Genomic DNA, 12,724 nt, shown 5'->3' on the forward strand with positions numbered 1-12,724 from the left:
TTATCGATTTTGATGTTGGTAAATCCTTGAAACGTGTTCATCATCGATTTTGTGTTGATTTTGAGTGGTCTTAAAGTGATCTATAAGTAATAATAGAGTTTATGAGATCTGAAAACTTCTGACAGACTCGGACTCGTACGAGTCCAAGAGCCTAAGCCAGGCCTTAGACAAAAACCAGTCCGAGAGTATGCTTTCTCTCTCTGGACAGTTCGAGGGAAGAGTACCTGCAGGGTATTTCGCTCAAATTGAATTGCCTGTAGCACTCTCGGGCTGGACCATTTCGAGGGAAGGTCGCCTACAGAGTGCTTCGATCAAATTGAATTGACTGGAGTAGGATTTATGTTATTTCACTTCACTGACATTTGCTTCCGTTCTCTTAAACCACAACACGACTGCATCATAACATCACAACCAAACTACCATTACCACCACCATGACAGCAACGCTTCTGTCACAACAACATTGCCATAACCAAAACAACACTACCATTACTAAAACATAGTACATTTTTCTGGTTCATTCTTACAGTTGCTCCTCCTTCATACTGGTGGGATGTGGAAAGCAATTCTAGACCTTAGTATTAGTGTATAATTATGTTTGTCACAAGTCTATGTAATTAATGTTTGTACTAAGGGTATTTTGGCCCTTTCACTCTTGTGTATTCCTCTCTATTTAATGGAATCGTTTTGCCCTGTTTAGGGTATCTTGACCCATACATTTTCATGGTATCAGAGCCGCCTAAAGAGAATATCTTCTCCTAGTTTTCAGTGCTTCATCTTCTTCCTTTTCCTTCTTCAATGGCTGATTCCACTCAGCACACTCCTTCTCCTACTGTTCTTTCAACTGAGAACCCACCCTCCTCCTTCTCTTTTCCCTCCCTCACTAACATTTCCAATCTCATTTCCATCAAACTTGATCGAACAAACTACCTTCTTTGGCGTAGTCAAATGCTACCTATCTTACACAATCAAGATTTATACAAATATGTTAATGGTTCTTGCTCAGCTCCTCTTGAGTTTCTCCCAAATTCTTCTTCCTCTGCTCCTATTCCCAATCCAGATTTCTACTTCTGGTATCGCATTGATCAAATGCTACTTTCTTGGATCAATGCTACCCTCACTGAGCCAGTATTATCTCAAGTTCTTGGTTTAACAACCTCTCAATCTGTTTGGGAGGCTCTTGAAAGAAATTTCTCCTCTGTCAACTCAGCAAGATTAATGAATCTTAAACTTCAGCTACAAACCTGCAAAAAGGGTTCACAAAGCATTTCTGATTATCTCCTTCGCATCAAAAACTTGTCTGACTCTCTTGCTTCTGTTGGTCACTCTGTTTCAGACCAAGAACTTGTTCTTATTGTTCTATCTGGTCTAGGGTCTGAGTTTGAGTCTTTTGTAACTTCGATTACAACTCGATTAACTCCTCCTACTTATGATGAGCTTTACTCTCTGCTTCTCACACAGGAATTTCGCATTGAGTTGCTTCACACTCAAACTCCTACTCCTACTGCTCTAATCACTCAATCTCCTCCTCCTCCTCCTCCTCCTCCTCCTCCTCTTCCCAGGTCTTCCTTCTCTCAATATCGACCCAACAGAGGTCGTTCTTACAATAGAGGTGGAGGAAGAGGTTCTTACCGAAATGGAGGCAGAGGATCTTCTTCTTCTTCTCGCAATTTTTCCTCTGTTCTTGGTCCTCCTCCAGAAAGACAACCAGTTATCTGTCAATACTGTGGTCGACCTGGTCACATAGCTCGTCAATGTTTCCAAATCACTCGTGCTTCTGAAATGGCTCAAAGCTTTGCTGCACTTGGTCTTGATAACATCACTCATGACCCTCATTGGTATATGGATTCAGGGGCTAGCAATCATATTGCTTCTGATTCTGCCTCTGTTATTTCTCGATCTGAATCTGTTGTTCCTGATCATGTTATGGTAGGAAATGGTCAGACTTCTACTGTTGCAGGCACAGGTAATGTTCATCTTCCTTTTCACAATTTTCTTCTTACAAAAGTTCTTCATGTTCCTGATTTTAAGAAAAATCTTATCTCAATATCTCAACTCCTTCGTGATATTGATTGCTTCATTCTTTTCCATCGTTCTGGTTTCTTTGTAAAGGAACTTCCCATAGGGAAGACCCTGCTCGCAGGAACGATCTCTGATGGTCTTTTCCGTGTCTCTGATGTCTCTGCTTCTGCAACTTCTTCAGCTTTCTTCTCCAAAGTGGCGTCCAAAGGATCTCGTACCAGTCCTGCAATCTGGCACAAGAGACTTGCTCACCCACATTTTCGAAATTTTAAGTTTATTATGTCTAAGTTTAATTTACCAATAACTACCTCTGTAATCAAAGACAACTTATGTGGAAATTGTGTCTCGGCTAAGCACCATTCTCTCCCCTTTTCTTCTGTTACTCATCATTCTACTACTTCTTTGCATATGATTCATGCAAATTTATGGGGTCCGGCCCCTGTTCTTTCCTCATCTGGTTTCAGATATGTCCTTTTGTTGGTTGATGATTATACCCGATACACTTGGATTCGTTTCCTACATCAAAAATCTGAAGTTACAAACATCATAAAACAATTCAAAACTTTAGTTGAAAATCAATTTCAAAACAAAATAAAAATTTTCCAATCAGATGGAGAAGGCGAATTCGTTAACAATCAACTTTCCCAATTTTTTATTGATTCTGGCATAGTTCACCGCCGTTCCTGTCCTCATACACCACAGCAGAACGGTGTAGCTGAACGGAAAATACGACACCTTGTCGAAACCTCTCTGACTCTTCTTTCACAGTCTTCTGCTCCCACTAATCTGTGGCCAGAAGCCTTTAGCATAGCTGTCTTTACTCTAAATCGATTACCGACTACTATTCTTCAAGGTTCTTCCCCCTTTCAAAAATTATTTTTAAAAAGCCCTAATTACTCTGATTTACGAACTTTTGGCTGCAGATGCTACCCACTTTTGGTCCCTTATAATACCTCTAAACTTCAATCCAAAACTAAACCCTGCATCTTTATCGGTTATAGCTCGGATCATAAAGGATACCGATGCCTTGATGAAGCTTCTTCTCGAGTCTATATATCTCGTAATGTTATTTTTGATGAGAATGATTTCCCCTTTCAAAATCGTCTCTCACTCTCCACTGAATCACCATTAACGAACACTCCTGTTTCTCTCTCCTGGACTGTTTGTCCTTCTCTCTCTTCAACAGAGAGACGACGTCCTTTTGTTCCGCCTGTCTCTCCCTCTTTTGGTAATCGCTCTCCACCTGGCCATCTCCTTCGAAATTCAAATACATCTGTGGTCCCTCAATCTCCAGCTGTCCCTCATCCTACCTCTCCAACAACAACTGTCCACTCACCTGCCACTTCTCAACGCGTTGTTGACGCTGTTACAACAGTTAATCCCACCGTAGTTCCTCCGTCTGGGTCTGTTTTACCCACTTTTTCTGTCCCTTCCGTACCCACGTCTACTGTTCCCTCTACTGAGGTAACGGTACAGTCACGGCATCCAATGGTTACTAGGAGTCGTGACGGGACACGTAAGCCAAGAGTATTATTCACCTCCTCTCACACTTTACCTTCATCTCTTCTTTCTTCCTTCGAAAACCCTAAGTTTACTGAACCTTCTAATTATCGAGAAGCCTCTAAACATCCTCATTGGAATCAAGCTATGCAAGAAGAAATCTCTGCTTTACATGATAACAACACTTGGGATTTGGTTGCTCCTCATCCATCCATGAACATTATTGATAATAAATGGATCTATAAAGTGAAGCAGCGTTCGGATGGACAAATTGAACGATTTAAAGCAAGATTGGTGGCTCGAGGGTTTCATCAACAACAGGGAATTGATTATAGTGAAACGTTTAGTCCTGTGGTTAAACCGGCCACCATTCGTAGTGTTCTCTCTCTTGCTATGACTAATAACTGGCCAGTGAGACAACTGGATGTCAAGAACGCGTTTCTTAATGGAGATTTGAAGGAAGAAGTGTTCATGACTCAACCACAAGGATTTCGTAATCCAGAGTATCCTTCTCATGTATGTCGATTGAAGAAAGCAATCTATGGTCTGAAACAGGCTCCACGAGCTTGGCATCATAAGTTTACTTCCTTTTTGATGAAACAGGGGTTTCGACAGTTCATATCTGATCCCTCAATGTATTTTCGACGAAATTCAAATTCGTTTATAGTTCTACTGTTATATGTTGACGATATTTTAGTTACAGGGTTTTCTAATTCAAATGTAAACACTCTCATCTATCATCTTCATCAACAGTTCAAAATTACTGACTTGGGTCTTCTCACTTACTTTTTGGGGATGGAGGTTCACCGATCATCTGATTCGATGATCATTACTCAGCAAAAGTATATACATGATCTTCTTCGACGTTATGGTCTTCTTGATTCGAAACCAACGCCAACACCAGCTCTATCAGGGGCAAAGTTATCTTCCACTGATGGGAAGCCACTTTCAGATCCTCAATCATATCGGAGTTTAGTGGGATCATTACAATATTTGAATCTAACTCGACCAGATATTACCTACGCTGTCAATCAGGTGTCTAAGTTCATGAAAGCTCCGACATCCACTCATCTAACGGCGGCGAAGAGAATTCTTCGATATTTGAAAGGTACGATCTCCGATGGTCTTACGCTTCGTCGTTCTTCTTCACTCTGTTTGACGGCTTACTCCGATGCTGACTGGGCTGGGTCTCCTGATGACAGGAGATCCACCTCAGGTCTATGTGTAATGCTGGGTCCCAATATGCTTAGCTGGACATCTAAAACTCAGACAACTGTCTCTAGGTCGTCCACAGAGGCTGAGTTTAGGGCCGTGGCCCATACATCTGCTGAGGTTACATGGATCAAGAATCTTTTCATTGAACTTGGTATTCCTATGAAGGCACCTCCGGTCATCTTCTGTGATAATGTGAGTGCGACCTACATTGCTGTTAACCCTGTTCTTCACTCTCGCACAAAACACGCAGCAATTGATTTTCATTTTGTGCGAGAGCAAGTGCTTAATGGGAAGTTAAAGGTTAATTACATTAATGGTGAAGACAATATGGCTGATATATTAACAAAGGGACTCTCTACAACCAGATTTTTGATGCTCAAGCACAAGCTTTCTCTTGGTCACCGGCGTTCAGCTTGAGGGGGGATATTAGTGTATAAGGGTATTTTGGTCCTTTCACTCTTGTGTATTCCTCTCTATTTAATGGAATCGTTTTGCCCTGTTTAGGGTATCTTGACCCATACATTTTCACTTAGATGAAGCTTGAAGTGTTCATGGAAAACCCATAATGAATAAATTATGAACTCAAAGATTACAAGCATTTGAATGCATTAAGGGGAACACTTAACTTCTCTCTTTCAATGCATATTGGCCACAATCAACTATTTCTCTTTGCATAATTACAAAATAAACAAATCCAAAAATCTTTCTCTCAAATCTACTAATTGAATCATCATCGATCTATTCTTTATGGAAATAAAACATTATTGGCGAATCTTGTTGTTTGCATTCACTTTTTTCCTTTTTGTTGATAGCTAGTTCTTTACGAAGAATTATTCTTTCGATGCAAAATCATAAAATGTATTCTTCTCTCTTTATGTCTTCGATTTCAAAATTTACAGCAATGAAGGCCCAATCGTCGGTGTTTTCTTAAATTCATAGCTTCTAATTTAGGTAAAGTATCTAAATTCGGCATTTTTATGGGGCTACCCGTCCATTCCCTGCTCAATCTGCATTTGAAAGTACAAAAATTCTATTCAGCCGGAGCCTACTTCTGGCAATGGATTGGTAATATCATCTTAAACATTACCATTGTCAAAAAAGAAAAAGTTTGTTAGAAAAAGAATTTAAAAATGTTTTCGAACTTACATAGGGAAAGCAAAGGAGCCACCGCTGCTCTCTGATTGCAACGAAGGGCTAGAATCAGTAGAAACCATTAGATCGTGTCCTTTAACTTTACGTTCATCAACTACTTTGATTATTCTCACGGGAGACTCTGGATCGAAATAGACGCTTTCAACATCATCGCCCTAAACAAAGTAATATAATAAGTTAAATATTAAAGTATTTTCAAATTGAATAAAAATGATTACCTATTTCGAAGAAGTACCAACTAAGGAATTGGAGTATAAAATTATTTTCTTGCACGAAAGTTCGTGTTAGTTAAATTATTATTGTTAAAAATATTGTTATTGCGGACATTATGGACTAAAATGTAAATAATACATGCAAACAATTAAGAGTTTTAAAAAAAAAATCTAAAAACTATAAGTTGAATTAGTAGAATAAAATATAGGATTAAGAAAGTAGAAGTCTAAAACTATTACCATCCAACTTATTAGATATACTAATCAACCAAATTATAGGTAATGAAGTCATAAGCACGATCACATAAACTAATGGTTTTAGAGAGAGAGAAAGAGGGAATAGATATAGACTTATAGTTTATGTACCAACCTTCTCATCAGAGATATTGGACTCCCACTCATTAGTGGGGTCAAATGAGCCAATGGGTTTCTCATTAGTTGAGTCAGACCCAACTTCTTCTTCTTCTTCCTTCAATAACAACGTGTGATCCAAGCTCTTTTTGTCAACTATCTTGCCTTCTTCCTCCCCATAAATAAGCTGTTTCTTTATACCAAACAAACACATAAAAGTTTTCTAAGTACAAAAAATAATACTAACGATAATAATATTAATCGTCTGACTCGTCCGCATCTTCATATGAATCCAATAATGCGTAACAGAGTCAGACAAAACAAACATTCTGAAATCTGACTCAAAAGTTAATTTTAAATCTCGAGTCAGATTTCATATTTGACATAGAGAAAAGAAAGAGGAGAATGTACTTTTTATTGAAATGAAAAAGAATGTTGGAGAATATCTTTTAAATTAACAAACGAAAAAAGTAAATATTTTCGTCATAATAATTTCTCTTTTTATGTTATTATTTGAAAAATACTACATTCTCTTAACAATTAAAAACTAGTTAAAACTAAAAAACCAATGTCACATAATGAAAATAACCGTCGATCTTAAACATTGACATGAACAATCCGAAATTCGACCTAGATTGAGCTAACCTCAAATCACATTCCACTTCATATTCACAATTTTTTTTTTAAATAATGTAAAATTGGGGGGAAAAAATGAAAAAAAAAAAATCCATGAACTAACCTTACGATTAATAGGCCTTAATCGAACAATGGTACCATCAACAGAGTCAATTTCATGTGAAGTTTCATCTTTAACAATATCAAATGCACCTCCTTCTTTAAAACAAAAGACAATATAATCACCATCTCTAAAATTTGGACAATTTGGATCATTCCCAAATTCTGATGTCTCTGTTTCACTACCCACAGCTGATGAACGTTTCATTGATAAATCACTTGTCGTCGACAATTTCGGATTAGTTTCAACATGACTACTAATTCTACCACTACTACTATGACTACAACTACTACTACTAATTATACTTTTTTCAGCAGGAGAAGATTCATCATGGCTGCTACTTGTACTTATCTCTTCTTCTTTATAAATCATGGGTTGAGAAAATAAATGATGAGAAATTGATGGATTCTGTAATGTGTCTGGTTCGATATCTGTGAATGTAGGAACCCAGAAATGATCTGTTATTAAGTTTCAATCTAAATCAGAATTTAAATTGGATTAATTAATGGGTTATGTTTTTTTAATGATTTTAATTATCTGGGTTATGTTAATTTACCTGAAAGATGATTTCTGCAACAGAAGACACTTGAAGACCATTCTTTTCTTCTCCATCTGATTAATCTTGATGTTGTCCATGGAGTACACATATCTTCAACTTTAGAGAGAGAGAGAAAGTAGAGAGAGAAACAAGAGAGAGAGAGAGAGAGAAGGGGAGAGATTAAACAGAGGAATGAAACAGAGGAGAATATGGGAATAGGTAGGGAGAGATTAAAGAATTGGGTTTGATTTTAAAATTTGAAATTAAGGGAGAGAGAGAGAGGGGGGGAGTCATTAAAACGGTTATGATTCCCAAAGGTCAGTTTTTGTTCCTTGAAATGGTAATAAAAATTATGTATTAATTAAGGTTTCTCAATTGGTGGAAAAGAATGGAAAGATTTGTATATACAGAAATGAAGTTGAACAATAACGTCATGATGAATTAGAAATTCAGGAGGTAATTTTGGAGGCAAAGTTTTTCTACTCCACATTTGTCTATATTTGTATTATCGATGTATTTAGTAAGAATCTAAGTCGAACTCTAAGCTATTGTAGCCCTCGTACCAATATTAAGGAAAACGATAGGTGATCTTGAATTCTCAATGAATCTTATATGGAACAATTTGTACATTTTATATCAAATCATTGGAATTTTTGACGAACAGTTGATCACAATATATGATGAGAGTGTCCGGGGAACCGAAAACTAGTAGAAAAGCTTAAACCAATACTCCCCATACCTTGAGAGTAAAATAGAGACTAGTAATGCCATATCCAAAAATTCAACCATCTAAGAATTCTAAAATAAGATGACTTGTACATAAATGGTCGATAAGATAAAAAAAAAAAAAAAAAACCTCAAATCAGTGACATAAGAGTAACCTCTAAAACTGTGGAGGTTGACAACCAATTACTAAATATATGAAATAAAGATTGTTTGTACAAGAAACGATACAAAGTTTCCTGCCTCTACTAAATAGCTTCCTCGATCCCTCCTTGCTCACCCACACCTCCTAAAATGGACAATCTTAACTCATCCTTTGTGCTTGTTCCTTTGCTAGAACCCTGTCCTTGGCTTTGGTCTTGGCCTGAGATTTAGATCCCATAATCCCACCTCCCCACTTTTTCCTGTGCTCGTCAAATTTGTCGTTGAAGTTCGCCTGATAAAATAACGATTTAAAAAAATAAGAACGAGTCTAGACCTGATAATCACGAGTTAGTTCACAACTTAAGTTAAAGCTAATAGAATCACCTTGATTGCTTCAACAATCTTGCTGAAATCCATTTTGTCTTCGTTCTTAACTGATGTTAAGCACAATGCACTTGCTGTTTTCTTGTGGACAATCTATATTGAGGTGACAAGAACCAATTCAATTGTTAAATTAAGTAGTTCGTCGACGTACTATCTTCTTTAACTTTAAGAATGAAAATATACTAACCGCTCCAAGACGAGCTTTGCCCTTCACAATAGCATATGGGATCTCCATTTTTCGGCAAAGAGCAGGAAGCCAGACAACAAGTTCGATAGGATCAACATCATGTGCGATAACCACCAATTGAGCCTTATTCTACAAAGATAGAAACAAAACGCATTAGCTAGAATTTATTGGTCGGATAGCATGCCCATCAATAAAGTGCTTGTGCTATTTATCCACATCATTGTTCTAAAACTGCCAAATAGATCAGTGCCAAAGAGAGATCAGACAGACAATCAAATGGACTCTCAAGTCTCACTCTCAACCATAATTTGACCAAGCACATCCATGAAACAAAATTGAACTAGCCGTCTAACATCAAAAAAGTAAAGATGTTCAAAGAGTCATATGTGTGACGTGCAATTGAATCTTTGGTCTTTTACCCATGTAACATCTCCCCAACAAGATTAACAAGACGTCTAGAATCTTAAACTATCAAAAGAGAAAACAAAAGTTGAAAATTGAACCCCCAGAGTTATCAGAAGAGATACCCATACCTGTTCAATGAGATAGGTGATGTGGTTAAGACCATATTTAACAACAATAGGCTTCTTTGACTCCACTGTTTTGCCCTCTGATTCAGCTTGTGCTCTTTTCAAAAGCCTTTCCTTCTTTGCAGCCTTGTCCTCAGGTCGGTATTTGAGCAACATCTTGAAAAGGTTTGTTGCTGCAAGTAAATGACAAAGAATTAATAAATTCTACAATTATGTCAACTGAAAATGATTGAATGACAAAAGAGACAGAATTATTGTAAAGCGAACAGAAAGTATAACCATAAGTAAGAGCCCTACCAAGGTTCTTGTCCAATGTCTTGGTGAATTGGTTCAAAGCTGGTGGAACCTTCAATCTTTGCTTCAAGATCCTTCTCTGCCTCTGAATGCGGACAACCTTGGGCCATTTCACAAACCTATGCAGGTCCTTTTTTGGAGGTAATGCACCACCAATGCCAAATTGCTTTGGGCGCTTCTCAAATAGAGGATTCACAACCTTATCCTGTAACAAGAACAAGTTCCAACTGAGAACAAAAAATAAAAAATGAAGTGCTTGAAGTTGTGAACATTTTCAAAATATAAAATTCATATCGTTGTTTTTCTCAAATCAACTGGTCAATCTACAACTTCGAATCCTAATACATGTAGAATTTACGTAAGTAATTCCATTTTCAAAAGCTTATTACAGATTTGACTTCAACAACATGAAAAGATCATTTGATCCAATGAAGTAGATGTCGGATTTTCAGTATATTCAGTACAGAATGATACATAAACACAGACACACCCACGCGGGCGCACACACCAACACGGCCGCAAACACCCACGCGGGCGCAAACATCCACCCACCCACCCACACACACACACACACACACTAGGATATATTTTACATAATTTGATGTAAGTTTCCTTCAAATATTTACGCCTTTTACGCGTCCGAGACGTACGCCTCAAGGTGCCACCTCGTCTTGTGAGCGCAAACTGCCTTAAGGCGAAAAACGTATTTGAAACCACTGAATCTAGTTAATTGTAACTATAGACAAATGCTATCTGTAGGTATTTTCTAACAACTACACATAAAAATACAACTTACCGTCTTCTTTTTAGCTGCTACTGGGGCCTTTACACCTCTTTTGGGAGCCTGCCAGAAAGAAAAATTTAGAACAGAATGTCATGGAACTCAAACTCATTGTGTCTATGATTGTGTCTACAATTATAGTTCACCAATAACAACCCTAATTTTTTCAAACAAAGATGATCTCTGAGAAATGAAACAATAAAAGTAACTAGGACTAAACCTCAAAACACAATTTTTTTTCAAAACGAACATATCAAAGTCCCCATTTTCTTTCTATCCCAAAGAAATTCGATATAAACAATGAAGAAACTTTAACAACAATTATTAGGGTTTGCATCTAAAGTTCCAAACTCATACTTTGGGAATAATAATTTAGATTCAGATCTGATGAACTAAAAACTGGAAGAAATTATGAGATTAACATACCATTTTTTTTAGTTGAAGATGAAACCCTAATCAGTTTGGTAAAAGAGGGGAGGGAAGAATTTGATGTTGAGTACTTATATGAGCTTCTTGGAGAACCCTATTTAGGGTTTTGCGTAGCATGCCAGTTGGGCACTTCGGTTATTAATAATTTCGCCCCGGGAAGTTTGAAGGCGCCTCAAAACACTCTCCCTGGTTATTAACACCCACGGATATTCCAAATATTATTAAAAGCACCCCTCGCCAAAATGAGCACCTCCCGTCAAGAGTTTAGTGTCCGTTTGTTAAGTGAGAAGAGAGAGTTGGGAAAACCTTTTTTCTGATGGAAAAGAAAACATAGCTCTTCTTATAAAAAAATACATGTACTTTCGTTCTCTAGAAATCGACGAAAATCAGCGTCTAGTAAATCTTCAAAAGAATCAACAAGCACTTAAGATATTGGATTGAAACAGTCGGAGATAAGGGTTCACTGAACCCAATCTGTAGGGAATAACGATCTAGCCTTGTGTAAAACCAGATAAAGATCACAATCGAAAGAGGTAAAGCGGACAGGAACGAATAAGATGTTTGCAGTTTTTTAAATGACCGATGTTGTCTCTGAGATCCTTTGTTTTGTCTTTATATTTTGTTTGGTCCAAATCTCCTTCTGTCAAGATCTATCTCACTTCAAATTGACTGGTTTCTTTATATCTGAACTATTTCTGTGTTATGCATCTTAATGTTTGCATCCCTATCTCTTCTCCGACGAGTTTTGGGTTGCCAGACAAACAATTCAGCCGTTGCTTTTGTTTGTTCGTTCAAACACGTGTTTTGTCATTAGCCTCCATAAATGAGCTAGTGACAACGTGCTTGTTTAAGGATATCCCACTTTCCAAGGCTATACTGTTGAACCCCATGATCTCTTTTTCGCGGGCTTTCCTCCTAGTCAAAGCCCACATCAGTCTGAAGCCCACCAGGCCTAGTCCATTTTCAGTCTCATTATGCCTTTTGTCCAGGCGGTCCCCCCTGGGCACTTCAAAATATGGACTCTAAGCCATACAATTCTGATACCCTCATCATCATCCTTCAACTTGAGTCATTTCAATATTATTGGTTTGGTGGGCATCTACATTTGCTCCTTGAGTTGTTTATTTTACAATGATGGCTTTAAAAACATCTACTTATCAAGACTTCCAGATACTTATCTCAACTCCGACTCACTTTCACTTCCCCATTTGTATGTATTTCTTTTGCGTTATTTTGTTAGGTTCAATCAGTACTTGTACGTAGTTGTAGCTAGCGGCCTAAACTACCAGGTGTCTCATCTTAGTCTTATTTATAAGTCTTTGGGATACATGATATCTCTTTTCAGAAGAGATTTCTGGTGGGCAACTTTGAACCTTTGTGGTTCTTCCTTGTCGACTCTCTCGATCTCAGTTGTAAATTTGGATATCTGTTTCTATCAATATAATCATGAGTTGGGTAATATGTTGTCTTTTGTCTTCTTTGTTGGATGGGTTTTCAGCTTGCAAGATTTATGTCTTTCGTAGCTTT

At 37.6% G+C, this 12,724-nt stretch overlaps 2 protein-coding genes across 2 annotated transcripts; both read right to left on the bottom strand.

Moving 5' to 3' along the window:
• Window positions 1-5,622: 5,622 nt before the first annotated feature.
• BASL (breaking of asymmetry in the stomatal lineage) lies at window positions 5,623-7,834 on the bottom strand. Its single transcript, XM_086635420.1, has 5 exons — window positions 7,744-7,834; window positions 7,191-7,618; window positions 6,471-6,638; window positions 5,883-6,043; window positions 5,623-5,743 (listed from the first exon to the last, which is right to left on the bottom strand). Exons 1-5 carry the CDS (start codon window positions 7,832-7,834, stop codon window positions 5,623-5,625), a joined length of 969 nt encoding a protein of 322 aa, XP_086491546.1.
• A 609-nt stretch (window positions 7,835-8,443) lies between these two features.
• LOC147543344 (large ribosomal subunit protein eL8y-like) lies at window positions 8,444-11,360 on the bottom strand. Its single transcript, XM_086637179.1, has 7 exons — window positions 11,195-11,360; window positions 10,784-10,831; window positions 9,991-10,192; window positions 9,697-9,866; window positions 9,164-9,292; window positions 8,977-9,069; window positions 8,444-8,884 (listed from the first exon to the last, which is right to left on the bottom strand). The coding sequence occupies exons 1-7, from the start codon at window positions 11,195-11,197 to the stop codon at window positions 8,753-8,755; spliced, it is 777 nt and encodes a 258-aa protein (XP_086493305.1). The 5' UTR covers window positions 11,198-11,360; the 3' UTR covers window positions 8,444-8,752.
• Window positions 11,361-12,724: the final 1,364 nt, after the last annotated feature.

The sequence above is a fragment of the Eschscholzia californica genome, unplaced genomic scaffold (assembly GCF_041429995.1).
Source record: "Eschscholzia californica isolate CP2 unplaced genomic scaffold, dmEscCali1.0.p SCAF_4, whole genome shotgun sequence".
Lineage (NCBI taxonomy): Eukaryota > Viridiplantae > Streptophyta > Magnoliopsida > Ranunculales > Papaveraceae > Eschscholzia > Eschscholzia californica.